The 21,013-nt window shown below is 52.4% G+C and overlaps 6 protein-coding genes across 6 annotated transcripts; 1 reads left to right on the forward strand and 5 right to left on the reverse strand.

Annotated features, from left to right (window-relative positions):
- Window positions 1–3,276: 3,276 nt before the first annotated feature.
- On the reverse strand, window positions 3,277–3,732 carry VTN31DRAFT_5716 (uncharacterized protein; the record flags this gene model as incomplete). Its single annotated transcript, XM_069406246.1, has 1 exon — window positions 3,277–3,732. The coding sequence occupies one exon, from the start codon at window positions 3,730–3,732 to the stop codon at window positions 3,277–3,279; it is 456 nt and encodes a 151-aa protein (XP_069259873.1).
- Window positions 3,733–8,876: 5,144 nt separating this feature from the next.
- Window positions 8,877–11,226, reverse strand: VTN31DRAFT_5717 (uncharacterized protein; the record flags this gene model as incomplete). Its single annotated transcript, XM_069406247.1, has 7 exons — window positions 8,877–9,872; window positions 9,928–10,513; window positions 10,571–10,696; window positions 10,755–10,897; window positions 10,959–11,024; window positions 11,079–11,151; window positions 11,216–11,226. 7 exons carry the CDS (start codon window positions 11,224–11,226, stop codon window positions 8,877–8,879), a joined length of 2,001 nt encoding a protein of 666 aa, XP_069259874.1.
- Window positions 11,227–12,276: 1,050 nt separating this feature from the next.
- VTN31DRAFT_5718 (uncharacterized protein) lies at window positions 12,277–12,690 on the reverse strand (the record flags this gene model as incomplete). Its single annotated transcript, XM_069406248.1, has 3 exons — window positions 12,277–12,381; window positions 12,452–12,582; window positions 12,651–12,690. 3 exons carry the CDS (start codon window positions 12,688–12,690, stop codon window positions 12,277–12,279), a joined length of 276 nt encoding a protein of 91 aa, XP_069259875.1.
- A 446-nt stretch (window positions 12,691–13,136) lies between these two features.
- On the forward strand, window positions 13,137–15,341 carry VTN31DRAFT_5719 (uncharacterized protein; the record flags this gene model as incomplete). The annotated part of the gene is made up of 3 exons (XM_069406249.1): window positions 13,137–13,184; window positions 13,247–13,433; window positions 13,489–15,341. 3 exons carry the CDS (start codon window positions 13,137–13,139, stop codon window positions 15,339–15,341), a joined length of 2,088 nt encoding a protein of 695 aa, XP_069259876.1.
- Window positions 15,342–16,036: 695 nt separating this feature from the next.
- On the reverse strand, window positions 16,037–18,018 carry VTN31DRAFT_5720 (uncharacterized protein; the record flags this gene model as incomplete). The annotated part of the gene is made up of 3 exons (XM_069406251.1): window positions 16,037–16,646; window positions 16,707–17,329; window positions 17,395–18,018. The coding sequence occupies 3 exons, from the start codon at window positions 18,016–18,018 to the stop codon at window positions 16,037–16,039; spliced, it is 1,857 nt and encodes a 618-aa protein (XP_069259877.1).
- A 737-nt stretch (window positions 18,019–18,755) lies between these two features.
- VTN31DRAFT_5721 (uncharacterized protein) lies at window positions 18,756–20,825 on the reverse strand (the record flags this gene model as incomplete). The annotated part of the gene is made up of 3 exons (XM_069406252.1): window positions 18,756–18,787; window positions 18,838–20,551; window positions 20,616–20,825. 3 exons carry the CDS (start codon window positions 20,823–20,825, stop codon window positions 18,756–18,758), a joined length of 1,956 nt encoding a protein of 651 aa, XP_069259878.1.
- Window positions 20,826–21,013: the final 188 nt, after the last annotated feature.

Consider the following 21,013-nt stretch of genomic DNA (forward strand, 5'->3'; position numbering starts at 1 on the left):
CGGGCGGCAAAACAGGTCCGACCCGATGCGATGGAGAAGCGGCGTGCAGATGATGGCAGAGCTGCCGGTCGACTAATAGCGGCCAGCACGGCGGCAGGGGAAAGGGATCTTGCGTGCTGCCAGATCACGCATCCACTACGGGAAGGCTTTGTTCTTTTTTTTTTTTTTTTGTTTTTGGGCTCGAGACTTGACGTGGGGACAACCCGCCGGCACGGTGGACGCAAGGGATAGCCGAAGCGTGTGTCGCGTGGAATATGGGCTGGTTGATCTTGGTCGGGGAAGAATACTGGTCCTGAAGGAATACCGTCTGCACAGGAATTATTCCGTGTTGCTGTTCACCAGCCTGGAGTGTGGTGGATGAATGAATCGAGAAAAAGCAAGCAGGAAGAAGATGGAGAGGAAAAGAGGAATGGACGGGTGAGATTGCAGCGATGGACCTCTGCTGAGGATTTTTAGTTGTGTTTTGGCTGTCAACTGCTATGGAGAACAAAAAGGAGATGTCGTTCGTCTCAGGCCAGTAGTAAGTAAGTTTGCTGAGGAGTCCACGACTCTGGAGACTTTGCCCCTAGGTTCGTTCGTTTCTATGAAGAACGATGATCTCCGGGACCATCGAGTCAGACTTGTGGCTAGTCGGGATCTGGCAAGGGCTGGAGTTTGTTTGTGATTTCTCGTTTTTTTCTTTTTGATTATTACTATTATTTTTACGCCCATTTCTTTGCATTGATTCTATAGTTAACCTCCCTACCTAGGTACATACAGTAATACGTACAACTGTACGGTACCTATCTCTCGGACAAGCTCAACTTGTCATCCATGATCCCGCTGCGGGACACAACACCACTTGGAAGGGAGAACCGCCATGTGGGGCTGATTGCACGGTTCAGATCGCATTACCGCCCTGTTACAGACCAACGATACAGAGGGGAAGGGGAAAGCCGTGAACCGGCGGATCTGGACGACAATGTGGAGTTTTTGGGCGGGTATCGGGGTGGAGCGGATCCGACGAGTCAGCCAGGGGATTATCGAGGTATCCGTATGGAGTATACTGTACATAGTAGTTACAGATTACTGGACGGGATTCGAGGGCTGTCCATCTGTTCAGAATTAAGCACAGTACAAATCCGGAAGGAAATATCATCATAAGAGTACGTACATACAGTATGTACTTGTCCATGCGGCAAGAAAAGGTCCACCACCACCACAGCGTGGGAAAGGGAAAGCGGATGCGAACCTGAGAGAGAGAAAAGGGCAAGCTGGGACGACGAGACTTTTTTGCAGGCGTTTTGAGATCCATCGATCGAGCTCTAAGCCACGTTGGGTAAGATGCATTGGGCCATGCTCCAGCCAGCAGAAAAGGGTGCGGCCCGTCGTAGTGGTACGGGTTTTTCCGTTCAGCCAGGCCATCTCCCTAAGTACTTGGTAGGTACAGTACATACACTAGGTACGGAGTACAGTACATGTACCTACAGGAGGGATGTACTTGTGACTTATCAATTTCAACTCGTCTATCCCTCAGTCAACATCCAACAGTCACGCCTAGGATCTCCGATCAAGTCAAGTCTGAGCGGATTCAAAATCCGAAGCAGTAGGCTACAGAAGAAAAGTACGAGGAGTCGAACTGAAGAATTGAACTCTGAATTTCTCATGGCGATCATAGCGCAAGCATACAACCAGAAGGGAATGTCGCATCAAGCGAGGCCACACCGCCCACGTCAATGCGCCGAGTTATCCCTTCCCAACTGGGAGTGAGGTCCGTTACCAGTGTCCACGGTCCCGAGATGGCAAGGCCAAGCCCCATGAGATCTGTCGGGGCCCTGTGCACCAATGGGAATTTGTCACCGCCGATGGAGCCCGGAGATCCAACCGTCAAGTTAGTGGGATGGCCTAATCCCGATCGAGTTAGCATTGCGGATTCCCTATTCGGTGCTTTGGATTGGGAAACTGCAATGGAATGAACCCAACGGCCAACCGAGCTCGGCCCATGGCCCGGTGGCGGCAGCATTGGTGCCTGAGGCACGGGCCAGATGACAGATACAGTATCCCAGTAGTTACTCGTACTTGTACTCGGTACTCCGTAGGAGAGGAATAATCCTCAAACATGGATATAGGTTAAACTACATAGATATATGGACAATAACTTGTGAATTGTCACGGGATGGTGGACCACGAGTTTGCAGTGCGTGATGGGATACCGGTCGAATCAGGACGTGTACCTACTCCGTAGGTGTCATCCATTCTGACATCGCCATCCATGCTGCAACTGCGATCGAAGCCAAGTCGACCGAGGCACTCCAACATCTCCACCAAATCGATCACTGACCGGCATCCGCCCAACCCTCCCCCGAAACGCACGCGATTCCATCGCCTGTGGCAGCCGCATTCCTCAACGAACTCCATCAGCCCCCGGTGCCAAGGCGCATAGATTGCATCCTATAGTATAATCGGGATGATGAGGGGTATGCTTTTGATCATCATCCATGGGCAAATGTTGGCTGGGATCGGATCGGGTCATGATTCATGATCAGCTCTCCCGCGAGGCACTCGATCGTAATGATTTACACTTTCTTACAAATCACAGCCCAGTGGCATGCGCCAAGACCTGAGATTCGATATTCATGCAGAGTGATCGAGCGTCATCGAAGGTCGTGGGCGCCACTGAGAGGTTCCCGGGTTGCGACTGGACCAAGGGGCGATGGATCCGTCTGTGGTGATACTGCGGACATGCCGGACGTCGATTCGTCTGCCCTGCCGGGGACAAGATCCAAGGCAAAAATCCGACCAGCATGGTCCGGGCGAGGTTGATAACTTTGTTTGACCTCGCCAAAAGTCACGCTGCAGATTGTCCAAAACCATTGATCACATTGAACGAAGTTGCATCTCATACTGACTGCATCAAACATGCATTTCCACACGCTGGCGACTCGATGAAACGGAACGACTACTCTGTACCTAACTGTTGGAGAGTCGACCATAATTCTAGGAAGCCGACCGTGCTTTTGTCACATTTGGAATTTGCCAGTCGGGACGATGAACCCTGGCTGAGCTGGATTATCGTGCAAGGTGCTGAAGAGCGTCGAAACAACGCAACCGATAGAAATCCTGATCACTACTCCAAATTGAACAAGCCACTGTTGAGTCCTACCCTTGTCCCTTCACGTTGATGGTGTCCCACATCACAATTTCAAACCCATGCTCTCAGTACTTGGAGCTAAGGAGACCCTGACCTGCGTCGTGAAGGGTCAACACGTGGTTTGTCCACTACGCCGCACTTCGCAATCAGGCCGACCGGAAACCCGCCCACAGAAGCCATCCATGGACAAATGCGAGGATGAATGTCTGTAGGTTGTTTGGACGGTAGATGTTGGACCTGAATTGCCGATCGCGCAAAAAGAAAAAAAAACAATAATTCTTTGTGGGCACCAACGTCGACATTTCCCGAACGCTGCTGCAGCGCATGCACTCGCAGGGATCCTTGGATTTCGACCATCGGATGTGGTGTCGGATGTCTACCGGCAGAGAGGATGACCGGACCGGCACCCTGCGGGCGAAACCGATGATCCCGGATGAGTGATGTTCGGCGTGTCCGCGGGTAGCCTGGAATTTCAGCCGCCATCTATCAAAAACAGATCCTAGATACTGTCTCAAGTGCCCAGATAAAGTACGAAGAAGGCTCGAGCACTCAACGTGGAGGCCATCTCCCGACAAGGAGATTGATGAAAGCTCATCCATCATTCATGTTCTGGATCAGTACCGCAACTCCGGCTGAATTCACACAAAGCGCAATCCCGCTTCACGTACTACACCGTCGCTCTGAATTAAGCTGAGGCCGAAGAACCCTTTGCCTAGACTGGAGGCCTCCTATCGATATTAATTAAACGAGTCTATGATTGACCTTGGTCTGGCCACCGAGCCCAGGCTAGGGGTCCATTGGCCAAAACGGCGTAAAAAGGCCCGTTTCCATAGGCCAGCGGAATGAGCGTTGGAACAAATCGCTTAGTTTTTTTTTTTTTTTTTTTTTTTTCTTCGCCCAGAATTTCGACGGAAAGTGAGACGAGTTCTCTCGCACTAATTACATATCCATCCATTCCACTCCGTAACTGGAGGAATTGGCCAAAGACGAGCCGATGGTCTGAGCATCTCTGTACATCATACTCTTTTCCGGTTCTTCGAGACCAATCAGCAGATGAGCCGAATCAACCATCGTAGCATCAACGTTGAATCCTATAGAGAGAGACCCAGAACGCATCAATGCTCTCGATACGATTGACTATTGATTGATCGTTTACAACTCTTGACTGCGAGTGGGCGTGAGAGCGCTGATCACCGCCATCATTGACGAAGGCTTCGCCGTTTAAACGGCGCTTTTGGGGCTCGGAGGATTTCATCCATTCAGCGAGCGCCGTTGAGGATGAGAACGGGTGTAACGTTCAGGTTCAATTACGCATACCATTGAGTCGAAGCTGATCGTTGAGATCTTGTACGAGTCGTACATAGTTAATAATACGGAGTTAGTAGTAGGTCCTGGTAAACGTCTGTATGTAATCAATAATGGCATTCTAATTTCTATCCCTGAAATGAATTGTGCAGCCAACAGAAGACTCGACAAGTCACTGCAGGCAAGAACAGAACTCCCAGAGCCAAGGCTGTCAGCATGTGGAGAGGTTTTTTTTTCTTAGCGCCGGACAACAACCATGGATTCGACAGGCGGTAAAGAGGAACCGTGATTTTCCTGACTGACAGCTGTCAAAACAGACTTTGACCAAGGCAGGAGCGGTGGGGCACCTGCCTTTTATATAGCATAGGTAGGCTCCGACGGGCGCCCCATTCAGCCCGTCCTGTTTGGTACTAGTGCGCAGAGGGCAGCGGACTGAACGTAAGCGACTGTCATGCAGAATCCCCAATCTGGCAGTTGGAGTTTTCTTCAACTGGACGACCCTTTCGGGACAGGGTTGTCTCTTGCGTTCCTTTTCCCCGATGGAGAATTGTATGGAGTACATACTGTATATAAGCCCTTCATTGAGTACTACCTACGCAGTACATACTCCGTACCTAGAGCTAAGGTAAAAGGAGAGGCTAGGCTGAGCCAATAATGGAGTTCAGATCGGCTGTCATGAACCATTGACTCCAGCGAGGTCTTGGCCTCTTGACTCTCTGAGCCTAGGCTGACTCCGGAGTAAGTACTCCGTAAATCCGGATGGAGGACTCCGTACGGTCAGGCCGGGCCCTCTTGGTAACCTCGAGCGATGGCTTGGCTCTTGTCAACGGAGGCTCACGGTGATTACGTGCGACCAGAGGAAATATCGGTGTACAGTACTGTAGTTACAAGTCCATGTGACGGAATTCCGTAGACAGGGGTAGGATAGGGACGAGCTGGGCTTGGTTCAATCCAGGCCTGAATCGAAACAACTGCCGGGATGCTATCGTCCCCGTCTGATATTCGTGTAGTACCTTGGTGACCTGGACTACAATACAGTACTATACTCCCCGTACATACTTGGGTATCGCGTGCTAGAACCGCATGCAGCCTATGATCTTGCTAAATCGTACAGAGTACTGAGCTAGATATCAAGTTTCCTCGTACAGGATGAATCAGCACAAGCTTCATCAACCCGGTGGTTCGACACGGGAAGCGGATGCTTGTCCTCCGTATGTCGCCACTTGCCACGGAAGAGCCACAGAAACCAGATCGAGTCATCTCGATAGAGTCGATGCAATTTGATCGTGAATCTGGAATATGTATGTATGCAGGTGGAACGAGGAGGAGGGGGGAACTCCATGTACTCGTACAGTAGCGCAACGGTCCTGCATGAATGGCGGTCTAGGTGGTGGAGCGAGCTCGCCACTGGGCTGTTTCGACAAGAGACTGCTAATTATTAGTGCTCGGCAGGGTCTTGGGACAAAGAAGCGATTTCAATGCAATGCACGGGTTTGAACTGGTGTTTTCTGTTCGGGGATATCTTTGCCACGAATTCAAATTGATACATCAATCTAGGTACTCATCAAGTACTCATACATACATATTGCAGTGGCGAGGACCAACACCATCTGCCAAAACCGGTTTCGCCCAAGGAAATAGGTACTATGTATCTTAGGATGACAAAGAGGCAATCGGAAAACCTCCCATGTGGCCAAGCCCTGCTAAGCTTATTAATTGGGACACCCCCCGGGTCCAGATGGGGAAAAGCCGTTGACAAGTTGACACTGCGAAGGAGACTCTCAAAAACCAGTCGACGCGACCCAAGTCATTGGCTGATCGACTTTGTCTGGCGCGGAAAATGCCCTGGAACTGGTGCCTGGAGTGGCTGGCATTGGACTCGATGGGAGTGGGAACTGAAATGGTGTACTGTAAGTATGTAGGTATAGGATTCTTTGCCAGGATTTCGCCAGTCAACATGTCGATCGCTTCATTTGCAGAAAAGCCTGAGATTCTCGGGGGCGTTGAACTTTGAATCAGAGGTTGGCCTATGATGAGCGATTGTTTACGGTTTCCCGCTGTTATGTGGATGATCAAGTCGCGCATTTCTTGTCAGGGACTTCCTGTTTTCGCAAGTACCAACCGGGCGTCATGGAAATACGGTTTTTTTTAACGAATGTGATGGTTTTTTTTTTTTTTTTTCGAGATCCATCACAGATTCTTCTGAACTGATTATTCCTCATCTCAAACTTTACCAGGTCAAGTGGTCAAAGTCAATCCCTCTGCACTTGTTTCGCCGGCTTGAGTCCGGAGGAAACATCCGAGCCCTCGTACGACACTGTCCCTCGAGTCTACGGTGTCACTCGTCTCACAGACCGGGGCCTCAAGGCGCAGGAACGATATGATGTGCTGGCAGCACCTGGGCAAATCACTGGCCTTTCAACTGAAGCTTTGCAAGATGATTCCTGTTTCATAGATTTTTTTTTTTTCCTTGCGACTCATTTTTTAGCACATTGGAAAGAAGCTCGACACTCAGTAATACAGACTACTCCGTACCCATATGGTTCATGGCACTTGTGACGCTGTCAGAGCTCCGGACATACCTCCGAGTGCCTCATCTTGGTACCATCCATCTGAAACTAGCGTTGATAGGCGCCATCGAGTCGATCGAGATTCGGACTCGATCCATGGCCATTGCCTTGGAACAGACCGAATCCCGCGGGAGTGCATGATTCCGTAAAGGACCTAAAGCGCATCGAGCTTAGTCTTGAGTCTTCTGTTTGCAACTTTTAACCCTTTGTTGATCGAGACCGTCGTGATGATACACGACGAAATCACCGTGAGTTGCGGTTGTAAAGCAGTAGTGATCAACGGCAGTGCTTGGCAGGTGCAATGACAATGATGACCTACTCCATCCGTAGCATGACGACCTCAACCACCGGCCACTTAAGGACCCTCGCAACACACACACACCCGATGCATCATCATCACCGCCGGATCGACGAAACAACCCACGGCCTCCCTTGAATCCGTCAGACTACAGATCCTCTACTCGCCATGGATCCGATGCAACGTGAACAGATAGATACATGCCACCATGATGCATCCGACCATCGACTCGAACGGTCCCCATACCACCGCCATGCTCTGGTCTCTGCTAATCAACACTTCTGCATGTTCCATCCGGTCCTGCACGTCTCTCGCCGGCCGAGGATAAAGTTGATGAAGCTGTTCAGCGTGATAAAACCGCAGATTCCGTGGGCCAGGCAGGATGGCAGCATCGGTCGAATGCCGGACGAGATTTTTTTTCCGGTGGATGGAGGTGAGAAAGGTATTGATCGTTGCTTTGAATAGCGATGAGGTGGTGTTTGGGTATATGAGGTCTGAGATAGTCGTCGAGGAAAGGCATGAATGCTTAAGTGGTCACACTACAGGTAGATCTCAAGTCCGGTTCCGCTTGACATGCGATACTCTCGCACCGAGAGCTTCCCGAATCGTGATCATTTTATATGTGTTCACCCAGTTTCCCCACGAGTCCAGACTCTCTCTCTCTCTCTCTCTGCGATGGCAAGACTCTCGTCACCGTCCGGAGTACAATTGGCCATCTCTTCCACGAATATGATCCTCTCTCCATCTGCCCGGAAGTTCTAAATCGTTCCATGAATCACCTTCCCTTTGGCCAATGGGGGAAAAATAACAACACTACTATGTATCGAACCCGGATACAACCCAGCCGGATAACTCGAGGGCGGCAACGGCTCAGGTCTTGTGGCCAAAAGGATCTTCTGCTGAATGGTGGTGACACAGACCGGATCGAAGCGAGTCCGGAATGAGTCGAGTTCATCAGAGCTCCTCCATGAATACCACATGGCAGGTTCTGCTGTATATCAAATCCCCCATGCTAGTGGTAGAACTACCTGTATGTCCCTTTAGAATCTGTTCAATTCCAACTGCAAATGAACTACCCCAGTTCCATCAAACCATCAACATTTCTTCGATTCCGTTACAAAGAACCCCCTAACTATACGAGGGTACTGTCGCACAAAAAAAAAAAAAACCATCGACGTTGCTCTCGTTGAAGTTTGTTGATATGCCGCTATGTATGATTCATGCCGGATACCACGTTCCACGTTCCCATGTTCCACGACGGTGACATACATGCATGAGGCAGGCCCCGCTATCGCTAGCCGGCAGATCTGTAGTAAGTAGTATATCGGGAAGGTGGTGGAACGGGGCAGAGCGATCAGAGCGGCTTGCCAGTTGGCGGTAGAATTCTTTTCTTTTCATGCCCATATGTTTATCTGTCTCGAAAGGTTCCTTGCTGCATGGCTCCGTTATTAATAGCTATCGTAGATCAGGGAGCTTGATTCTGAAAGTAAAAATAAAAATAAGAAGAGAAAAAAAATTGGCTGGTTATTTATCATGCAAGACAAATCTATGTTTATATCGCGTCAAATCATCTCTATGCCTTGCCCGTCAGCATCTGCCACCCGGCAGTGCCGTCCTTTCCTTCCTTCTCGGTCATCTCCTGCACCGCTTTCACCAGATCGTATGTGATCTTTTCAGATACCACGCTGTCGCCCTTGTAGTCCGGATGCGAAGTCACAAAGTGCCGAAGCCACCTCGCCCCGGTCCATAGAGTTCCATCGGCTCGCTGGCGGAGGAGGTCGAGATAGCGCGCGATCGAGCATCGCGTCTCAACGTCGACATTCACACTGTTCAGGTATGACTCGACCAGCGGAATGAGCCCGGGGAATCCCCCAGGTGCCCCGTTGATGATTTCCGCAATGGTCATCAGTCTGTATTCATCTTCAACAGGCCCAAGGACTGGAGAAGAGGCTCCGCTGGCCGCGGTGGAAGATCCCGCAGACGCTGCAGCATCTCCATTCATCTGCTGTTGCGGCCTGGACCGTCGGTTGGGGAACGGATCCTTGCGGAAGTAAAACTTCTTCTCCAAAACGGCATTGCGAGCATGGGCCGTCTCCATATTCTCTGTCGTGAGGGTGATCGGTATATAGAAGTTCAAGTCAAAACTCAAGATAGCTCGGGTGACCAGGACGATAAATATGGCAAACGCAGCGTTCTCAAAATCAGTCATTTGAACTTCCATCGCTCGGAACTCAACCCTCCAGCCGGTATCCTTGTCCGGTGGTGGCGGCTTGAAACGCATGTGCTGCCAGTTAGTCGATTGCAAGTTCTCGAAATGATCGACCGCGTTCAGATTCAGCTCCTGGAGGTCCTCCGCGAAAATGACGATGGGGTCGCGGATGAACAGATGGGCAAAGTGAGTGGCAAGAAGATCGTCCATGCCCCCTTCCATCAACCGCTTCTTGATGTCTTCATCTACTATGAGATTAGGGTCCAAATATTCTTTGCGGAGCCGGGGATCTTGCGAGATGTATGTCGAGTTGGAGGCATATCTCGACTTTGGAATTCGCCAGCGATCATTCTTCAGAGGCTGCACATGAAATCAGCATCCATCGGATTCTTGAAGGCTACAGGGTTGGTCTTACCAGCTCGCCGAGCTCCTCGCGCGTTCTACAATCAACCGACCGACTGATCTGGTTCCATCGCACATCTGTGTCCACAAGGTATCCCTTGTAGATGGGTGTTGCGGCCGTCAAGGCCAGCAATATCGGCCCGAGAGGGCTGAGTTGATCGTACAGGCGCCGGCCCTCGTTGATATTCTTGGCCTGGAAAGTAATCTGCAAACAACAGCTTCCCATGCCAAATGCCATTGCGTCCATATATACGTGACCCTCTTTGGCTGCCCCGTTACGAACGTCATCATCCTCGGGCCACTTATGAAGGTCGTAATTCACCGTCGGATCCTTGAAAGGCCAAGGAGTGTTTTTATCTCTGAATACTGGGACGTTAATCTCCACCTTCCTCCCTCGCCTTGATCTGATGTTGGCCGCCAATGTTGGGAACCGGATGTGAGGGTTGGCGATCTCATCCGGTACAAACTGAGACCGCAGGGCCGGTCCCGATGGAGGATAGTACGGAACAATGTAGTCATCTCTCGTCCCAAGGCGAGGAAACGTTGTGAGCGTGATGGGGAATTCGTTGGGTGCCATGTGGCTTTTGGCAATTTCTCGTCTGTAACAGCGCATTAGCCAGAACGCTTGTAAAAGATGTCCGGGCCACAATTCCCACCTCCATTTCATATTGGATTCAACCTTGAGGAGATCCCGCAAGTCAATGCCCCATGGCCGGCCCGGCGTTGCCTCCAGCATGAAGCGCCCGAATTCCGGATGAAAGGTCGGGAGTACTTCGCCGCCACTGAAGAGACAGCAAACGTTAGCAAGTCTTTTCCCGGCGGGATTGATCTCCAACTCACTGTTTGGACGTCATCGAAGGCACCTTTCCTCCAGCCTTCCACATCGCTTCATCCCGGGCCAGCGACTTGAGGATCTCTGCCTGCGCTAAGGAAAGACGGACTTTGGACGCGGCATCATCGAATGCGACGACCAGGTACTCCACCTAGTAAGTAGGACGCGGGTGAGCTTTGAAGCATGGACAACCGGCAGTGCTGGCTGCTCACCTCGTCGCCCCAAAGCAGCGCATCACGCTCTTTCCCTTTTGCCCGATTGAATGTAGCGAGGAGTTGCTAAGCCCTGGTCAATCACACTGGCAATATCCGTGAAACGAAACCGTTGCGCACCTCGATGCCCCATTTTCTCACTTTATCCACATTTTTCTTCGCTTCTGGCCAATCGAGGGCAGTGCCTTGGGCCCTGCAGTTCGAACAGAGGTTCAGCAATGTGCATCTTGAGGCATCGAAGAAAGGTGCGTCCTTACAAGAGACCCATCTTGGACAAGCAACCGCCGTTTTAGCGGATAGAGCAGGAAGATCCGCGAGTTTCGTTCCAGGAACTAGACTTTTTGAAATGCGAAGATCTGACGATGACGAAGGTAGAACGTCGGTCCACTTCTCTTTTTTTTTTTTTTTTTTTTTTTTTTCTTTTCACATAGCCCGGCAGCCAGGCTGCGCGAAACGATCTTCAGAATCCTATTTAAATAGAGCCGCACTCTGCTGGCCTCCCCTCTCGGAATCTCGTGAAGCCTCGAATGGTCGCTCGTGGATGTGGGGGACGGCCAGAGCGCCGGGCATCTCGATTATTAATCCTGGCCAGGCTCGTAAAAAGCATCCATTTCCCGGGTTTGCGGGGCTCAAAAAGTCACCGAATCGAAGAGGAGAAAATGCGCGACAAGCGCATCCGATCGCTAGATGCGAAGGATCAAGTTTGTCCGGAGAAAAAGAGAACGATGGAGGACAGAAACAATGCATTCTGGTCGAACTTTGACCTGCGGATCAGGCGATGGTGATTGGCACGGCATCAGGGACGCTGCATGGCACTAGTCCGATGCTTGGAATCGACCTCGAACAACACTTGAAGCCTCGGTTCCATGCGATGATGCCATTCTTGCAGCTCGTTGTTCCATTCGGCTTGCTTCGGTTATGCTAGGCAACCTTTATTATTATAATAATACATAATGCCTGTTACTATTAGTTTGTATGCAGTACGGTACAGAGCATCTCAATGGAATGCACTTGGGTCATTCTGTCAAGGTTCTTTCGTTGGTTTACATGAGGCTTGGGAGACCAAACTGTACACGTCTCAGACGCCTTCCATAGATACAATACAAAAGAAGAACGCCAGGGACCAAGGGACCAGATGCGAAACGTCCGAGTACATAGGCACCAAAGGCCATTGTGATAGATAGGATTCAACGGCAGAGCAGCAGTCTGCCAGTGGTCATGTCGACTCTCCGTACAAATCCAATCAGACCGGACCAAGCTCTATCATTCAACATTGTTCTGAAATCGGAAAGGAATCGCCCGCTTCCCCCCTGGTCCGTCAATTGCTCCGCGCACCTCCCTTGGCTGCTCGTAGCTCCTCCATCTTTGCCACGCGCTTCTTGAATTCCTCGTATTGGCATTTCTCATATGTGTGCCGTTCCGTCTGTATCAAGCAACAACATTGGTTACCGTTCCGAACAATATGAACCCAGATCCTGAAGCAGGGACCGTACCTCACACTTCCACGGCAGGTAAAACTCTTTTTGGCGGCATCGATTCAGAGGGATCAAAAGGTGAGCACATGAGTCTCGATACGCCAGCGGAAGGCGGGCATCGGACATCTCCTGACGAGATGCCGAAACAGCTATGCCAACGGCGCGTCAAGTCAGCTCGGAGAACAAATCCCGATGTCAGCAATTGGAGTGGCCATACCGCTGCCATTCGACAGACCAACAGACTCTGCGACGGTCATTTGCACGGAGTTGCAGCGATACGCAATTCCAATGGTCGTTCATGCTCAATCGCAGACTCGACAGACGGGAGCAAAGGGGGGTTGGCGGACTCTCCGTGCAGATCCCGTGATACCACGTGACCGCAGCCGCCAAGATTTTCCGAAACTGGATTAGCGTGTTGTTTCCACTTTACGCGCCCGCTCCCGCTCTCGTCGCGTCTCTCCCTCCCGCACATGCAAATCATCGCGTTTGACGGGGTGAAACGCTCCTGGATGAGCCACCGTGACTGACAAACAAAAATCGCTGTTTTCACACTTTGACTGATTGGACAAAGTCAGATCTGGGTCTCGGGGTCTAGTGTGCATGGGACTCGCCTAGTGCAACGGAAGCCTCACCACCCCTTCCTCTGCTGACCGCCCAAACTCACTCTGAATCTCGAGTTACTCGAGACTCATCGACCCTCGCGATGGCCGGGACAGGATATAGTGGCATATATTCCGCCACTTACAGTGGTGTGAGTCAGGAACAGTTGGCTGGATTGTGCCGGGGCTGGCTAACATTGAGCGAATTCTTCAGGTGCCGGTCTACGAGTTCAAGGTCGATGGAGATAGTGTTATGCGCCGGAGATCTGACGATTGGATCAATGCGACACACATTCTCAAGGTAGCCGGATTTGACAAGCCTGCAAGAACTCGTATATTGGAACGTGAAGTTCAGAAGGGTGTTCACGAAAAGGTGCAAGGTGGATATGGAAAGTATCAAGGTAAATTCTCTTCATTGTCTTTGTGGACAACAAAAAACGCTGACTTTTTTCGTAGGCACTTGGATACCCCTCTCGGAGGGCCGCATACTTGCGGAGCGAAATAATATTCTGGATAAGCTACTTCCGATCTTTGAGTTTGTGCCTGGGGACCGAAGTCCTCCCCCGGCGCCTAAGCATGCGATTGCATCAAGGCCACGAGGCCCACGAGCCTCTACGGTCAGAAGAAGACTGGACACATCAATGTCCATGCATGACCCGAGAATGGGTGCTTCGACCTTCTCCCAAGATCGATACGAAAATTCCGGCCCGGGGCTTGAAGATGAAGAACTAGTGGATCCTGATCAGACGACGTTAGAAACAGAATCGATGATGGCTGACGAGGAAATGATCTCGTCACAACATTCGAACCATGCGCGGAAGCGAAGGCGGGGCCCTGATGGTACTCCTCTCATGTCGCCCAGCGAGCAGGAACATATTCTGTATGGCGATCAACTGCTTGACTACTTCATGACAGTAGGTGACGCTCCCGAGGCGGCACGCGTGCAGCCTCCTGTTCCGCCTCCCAATTTTCAAGTCAACCGCCCGATCGATGACCAGGGGAATACTGCACTTCACTGGGCCGCCGCAATGGGCGACTTGGAGATTGTTCAGGATCTCATCAACAGGGGCGCTGACGTTCGTGCGCTCTCGGTCCATGAAGAGACACCTCTAGTGAGGGCCGTCCTTTTCACCAATAATTATGAAAAGAAGACATTTCCGGCCCTGGTCAATTTTTTACAGGAAAACATTACTTTTCGTGACTGGTTCGGAGCCACCGTTTTTCATCATCTGGCGGAGACCACGCGAAGTAAAGGGAAATGGAAAAGTGCTAAATACTATTGCGAAGTGCTCCTGCAGAAGTTGCGCGATTCCTATTCGCGCGAGGATCTTGACATGCTTCTCTCATGTCAGGATTCGAACGGCGACACTCCCGCATTAGTCGCTGCTCGGAATGGTAACTTTCGCCTGACGCACCTTTTCCTCCTGCACCATCCTGAGTCCGGAAACCTGGTCAATAAGAAAGGCGAAACCGCTATCGGCATTCTGGAGAGTGCCAATTCGCAGCAGTTCATCCCTAATCATCCACCCTCGAGTGTCACACAAGGCAATGATCAAACAGATGCAGATCTGTTGGAATCAGCCGATTTCGACAATGGGCCGAGCCGCCCCGGTGCGTCGCGCGATGGGGTCTCCTCGGAATTGCAGTCTAAGATCACAGCCATCATGGAAGAAGCTAACCGGAAGCTAACCCAAGCTTATGGGAACGCCACTGTCGATCAGAATAATGCCAACGATGGAACTAATCCAGAGGCCTTGTACGAGCAATTAGAGGCTGATCGACGCGCCATTCAGAAAGAATCGATAGCATTGTCGTCGGCAGAGAAGGAGGCGGAGCCCTTCGAGGCTCAAATGGCTCGATACGAGACCGTGCGACAGCGATGCGAATCCCTCGTTGAGAGGCTGCAGCGCAAGGAGCTGGCAGATCGATTTTCGTCTGTCTCGCCCGAAACGCAAACAGCTCGGAGGGCCGACCCGCCGGATGCGACGGAGCTCAAAGAACTGTATCACCTTGCGCGGGAGTTGACGATAGCTCAAAAGCGCCGGCGCGCAGCTGTCCGGGATCTGATTCAGCAGAAGGCGGATGCCGGAGTCAGCACGAAACTCGATATGCATCGGAAACTCGTTGCTCTTGCTACGGGATTGAAAGAAGAGGAACTAGATCCGATGGTGGGAGAGTTGGCGGAGACGTTGGAGTTTGACCGCATGAACGGCAAGACTTCGGGGCCGGCCGTTGAGGGACAGCAGCTTCAGTCCAACCGAGTGACGAACGCGAATGCACAGCACAACGCCGTCCCTGTCGATGCATGATTGCCTTCACCGGCATGTATCACTGTAATCACACAGTCATCTCTTTGAACATGATTCCATTCCTCTCCCCCCCCCCTCTTTCTTCCAATATGTACTGCACCTTGTCTCGTTGACCCCAAACCAACCAATGGTCTACCTCCTGTGGATTAAGTTCTCTGAATGTCTCATCCGTTGGTTGGCCTGCACGAAAAAGAGTTGCCATAGCTATACATGTTTTTGGGCTTTCTGATACCCAGTTTCGCATCTCCGCTGTGTATCATGGTGCTTGTGTTTACTACCTTGTGTGTACATATTAGGGGCGTTTGCAATGACTTGATGTCGATGGGAGTTGAGCGGTGGTTGTATCAATGCGTCCATGTACATCACTACTGTACTAACGCGGACTCAAATCATATCACACGGGTTTTGTTGCAAGCATGCATGCATTGTAGTTGAAAGTATTGTACCCAGAAAGCATTGATGGGAAGCATGCAGAGTTGAAAGGATCGGGAATGTCTAGTCATAAATACAACAAATCTAACCTTGGGTACAATTGCTAATACATAATAATAAGCCCAAACTCTTACCCTCGTCTCAACGCCAATGCTAAGGAAAAAGAAAAGTCAAAGCAAAACCCGCCCTGATGTCATGCACACCATTCATTCCGGTCAAGCAGAATATTTATAGAGGGAAGGAGAGAGAGAAAAAAAAAATAGTCATGCCCTAACCAAAGCGGCTTCGTCTGGCCGGACGGCCCCCTTCGTCGAGGACTTGCTAGTCGCAGCGGAATACGACGAGGCGGCGGCCTTTGGGGTCGCCGACCGACGACCCGCTTCCGGGTACACCGACGATGATGGCGACGAGGCCGGCATGGCCGGCGCGGGGACGAGCGAGGAATCCCTCATCCTGCGCAGCCTCTCCACGCGGACATCGCTTTGGACACCGGCAAGAATTGGATCGAGCGGGTCGGGGCGCCAGGCTCCGGGAACTCGGCCAGGGCCGGGAGGCGGGGGCGGGCCCAGACCCAGATGGCGACTGCCCAAGGGTGCGATCCCGCTGGACGTCACGCCGCCTTCGGCCCACATGCGGACACGCTGGACCTTGCGCAGCTTCATGAGGCCGTACATACTGACGAAGACCGTGCTCAGGATGCAGAACGCGGAGACGGCGCCGAAACCAAAGTCGGACTCCTCGATGAAGTTCTTCAGGTTCATTCCGTAGAAGGAGGAGATCAGGGTGCCGGCGGCGAGGCCGAGAGTGGCGATGCTGAATTTGAGGTCGAGAAGCATCAGGGAGTTGCGGTTGGCGTCGAGAATGGCTCGTACTCTGTACGAACAGTGAGCATACCACGAGGAAAAAAAAAATCTGTGGTTGTCATGAACTTACACTTCCTCGGTGTTGCGGATAGCCGTCACCAAGTTCCCACTCGCCTGAACAATCTCATCGCAGACTTTGTGATAAGACTCGAGCAGCATCTCCACCTCCTGGTGGTCGGACTCTTCTCGCACAATCCCCTTGCGGCGTTCAGAGAGATACATGGCAGCAAGGTCATCATCTGCCTCGAGAAGATCCTCAATCGCATCCCGAACTAGGCGCGCCTTTTGTTCGAAGCTGCCCAGCTTCTTTGAATAGATCAGCAAATGTCTCAGTTTATCGCGATCAATGTCCTCCTCAAGGGCTCGCAGCACTCGCACGACCGGCTCCCGAACGCCTTCAAACTCCGCCTCCAGTCCGCTGGTCACGCTGATCAAAACTGCTTCCAGGGCCCGAAACTCGTAAGCCAGTGCACCAGCCGTCTGCGACTGGCGTAGTTTGCCCTCGAGATCATACATGAAAACAGATTGCGAGTACGAGTTCGTCGATCCATATGCGTCGAAAACGAGCACCTTGTCGGCTTTGATCAGGACACGGAGATGGAGCAGTGAGATCAGAATGGCCGTCGGTCGAACGAGAATATGCGGGAGAACTGAGGAGTCGATTTTTCGCAAGTCCCGCGGCAGCAAGCCATACTAGACATTTCAATCAGCCCCAAATTTTACTTTTCTTCTTCGAGTCCAGTATGGCCAAGCAGTACCTTTGCAATCAATTCGCTTTTCCGATACTCTCCATTCACCAACGTGACATTGCCATTCTCGTCAAACTCGGTACATCGCAGCCGAGGCTCATTGACCTTGGTCGCTAGCGTTCGTCCGAGGTTGAATAGATTGCCCTCTGCTCCCTCGTCGGCAAACGTGCTGGCATACGGCGACGGTGGATAACTTTGCACATCCGCATTGCGATCCTTGATCGCCTCTCCGACTCGGCGCAAATCCAACAGCCGTCGCAGCCATCCCCTGCTCTTTGTCGACGCAGATCGTAAGAATCTGTTCGGCGCAACGACTTTTACATCCGCGAGTGGTAGTGAAATGGGTCTCCGCGCACGCGACAGGGACTTTGTTGACTTCCTCGACGAAGTCGGCGAAAGAAACGCAAACAACGAGGCCTCGAGTTGTGCACGGCACGGCGCTGGATTCAAATGCAGCCAATTCGATGCAGATCGATCGACGCTAGCGTGTCTGGGTCGAGAGGAATGCCATGTTGACTCGGAACCGGATGTAGGGTTTGGCGTGAAGAAGAAAACGGATTCGGACTGGGAGCGGAGAAAACGGAGCAAAGAAATCGACGGGGCCGAGGGCTTGAGAGACGGCGACGCTAGCATCTCTCTGTCCTGTCGTGGATTGTCCAATTCATGTGTCGTAACTCGTCTCCGCAAATGATGATTCCCCGTCTGTTTTTCAAGTTGTTTCTTTTTGGGCTTTTCTGGCTGGGTCTGGTACTTTGCGCGGATCAACGATTATCCGAGCACGTGCATCGCTGTCCCCCGGACTGACTTGGAGAGAACAATTGTGGAATCTTCCCGGTTCCTGATATTATATTCTGTCTCCACTTCAGAAACGTTTCTGGAAGTTCTGATTGTTGGCTGCAAGCTCTATAGCATATCTGTATACGATCGTGTCTTGATTCAGCAGCCGTACAAACATGAGAGAGGGCTTAGAGAGGGCTTGGAGAGGAAACTGGAGCAGCAACAGTCCGACATCAGAAACCTTCTGCTCTATAGCAGCTATGAATTGGTATGATACAGTACAAGTACGGTAGTTGCGGCCAACGTCTGGCTTCTGTTGGCGTTGCTCTGATCCTGTAGACGGTCTAAAGATCCTACACTGACAGACAAGCGATCAACGCGGAGGAACGAGTAGTATTCGAAATAGATATGCCAGGTAAAGAGATCATTTCGGCTGTGGAAACATGGGGAACGACTGCCCAACAACAGCACTGGCAAATCCCCAGTAATCGATGCCTTGTATCGATCCACATGATAATGCCCGATAATACTGACCAGAGCAACCCTGCAAAGCAGCGAGTTCGTATACTCCGAAGTAGAGGCCAACGCCCAAATCACCAGTCATCGTCATCCTCTTTCTCGTCATCTGGGAGGGTCAGCATTGTAGCCAGAAATCTAGAGGAAAAAGCGACTTACCACTTCCGCTGACCTTCTGCTTGCGCTTGGCAAGAGCATCTTGGATAGCACCCGCGAGTCCTGCTGCTGGAGTGGCACTGGGCTTCGGTGCCGAGGGGCCATCATTACCTGTGCCTGGGATAATCGCAGCACTGCGATCTCGTTTCTCCGAGTCCTTGACTCTCCGCAAATTCGCTCCACTACGGATTGCGGCCATGAGTTCGTCTCGACCACCACCTCCTCCAGAGGGAAGAGAGGGCGGTGCGCCACCACTAGGTGGTGGTGGTGGAGGAGGAACTCCTGAAGACGGAGGCGGCGGCGGTGGTGGTGGTGGAGCGCCTGAAGAGGGAGGTGGTGGTGGAGGAGCTGGCGGTGCTCCAGAGGAAGGAGGCGGCGGCGGGGGAGGGGGAGCTCCCGATGACGGGGGAGGCGGTGGAGGAGCAGGAGCTGCTGAAGGAGGTGGCGGTGGAGGGGCAGACGGAGCCCCTGAGGTGGGAGGCGTTGGTGGGGGAGCGGGCGGAGCTTCTGTGGAAACTGGCCGCCGCGGGGGCGGTGCAGGAGCTGATGGCACTGGGCGTGATGACGAGGGAGGAGGCGGCGGCGGTGCTGGAGAAGCTCTCGGAGGCGGCGGAGGAGGTGCGGATGTCGTTGGAGGTGCATGGGGAACTTTAGAGGGAATCTGAGGTGGTTGTTGCGGGCTAACGGCTCGAGGCGGCGGAGGCGGCGGTCCATGGGCGGGACTTCGACTCGGGGGTGCCGGAGGAGCAGACACTTTGCGATCACCCAGTAGATTCGGCTCCGACTTAGAAGGAGTCCGGTCGTCCAACGGCGATTTCGGTGGCCTGGGTGGGGGAGGTGGACCAGGCGTCGTACCAGATGCTGCCCGCGGTCGTGTACTAGGAGCCAGGTTGGACTTGGCATACTTGCCAGCATCTGCAATTGGCGGCGGAGCTCGGAATTTGGGCCGAGGCGGCGACGGCTCCCGGGGACTCGAGGGTGCCGTCGACTCTCCCTCATGACCGCTAGGGGACGCATCAGTGCGTCCCCGTCTTGAGGGCGGAGGGGGAGGAGGCCCGCGGCGACCTCCGCTACTACTGCCAGTGTTTTGCGGACTTAGCGGAGTTGACCTGGGCGGTGGAGGAGCCGAGGGAGGAGGCGGGGGAGGAGCTTTTGTTCGTCTCTGGTCCTCTACTGGAGGAGAAGGGGATGAACGTTGTGGCGCATCTTCAGCACCGTTGGCCTGTTTACTTTCAATGTAAGATCGGATGAAGTCCTTATTTTCTCGGATTTGATCCTCCGTGATTCCCATTTCTCTCAGTTCCGCAAGAACCTCTTTGATAGCTGGGTCGTCATCGTTCAGTGACGACTTCGCCGGTGCCGACGCTGGCGGCGGCGGCGGCGGCGGCGCGGCTGGGGCTGGCGAGGCCGGAGCTGGCGAGTGTGATCCGCGGTGCAGAAAGCTGCCAAAGAGCGAACGTCCCGAGCCTTTTCCATTCGACGGAGCCGCGGGACCTTGGCCGCGAGTAGCGGAGAACGGAGTGGCTTTTGTTTCTTTGCTGGCATGCTTTTCGCGCTCATTCATCTTCTTCAGAAAGGTCTTGGCTTCTTTCTCGTCAGCAAATGAGAATGCGGCGGGGCACTCCTCAAGTTCGAAAGTGTGAAAGAATGTGCGATCCTGATTGTATGAGAAGCCATCGTAGATTTCCTGGTCCCAAATCACGCCTCGGCCAGCGGGCTGTGCTCACCAATATGTAGTTAGTATAACAGGGACCGGAGTTTGGTCATTTCTCGACGCCTACCGATATATCGACCAGTTTGAGCCAAAACGTATGGCCAACCAGATCATTGGCGAGAACCGCGGCGCCTTGTAGGCCTGTGTACGTCCATCGACGAGGATCGGGGTGGGCAACGTAGAGGCGGGCGACGCCCACTGCAAGTATCTTGTTGCCTGGTTTAGGAACGGTTCTCTTCACCGTTTCCTTGTCGGCATCGCTGAGGATTGAAGGCATGGCGAGCTTCCGAAAGGGAATCAGTCAATGAGCAGCTAGTCAACGCAACGTGTGGCAACCGATCAGCAGTGTCGCTCTGGACACATTGCAACCAAAAGTGGCCGCGAATGACTTGGCCAAAGGCGGCAGGGCTCAATTTAAATCGATTGTTAGAACTGGAAAATCAACAAGCCCGCACGAGCGATTTC

This window comes from Thermomyces dupontii (assembly GCF_041956625.1).
Source record: "Thermomyces dupontii strain NRRL 2155 unplaced genomic scaffold VTN31scaffold_5, whole genome shotgun sequence".
Lineage (NCBI taxonomy): Eukaryota > Fungi > Ascomycota > Eurotiomycetes > Eurotiales > Trichocomaceae > Thermomyces > Thermomyces dupontii.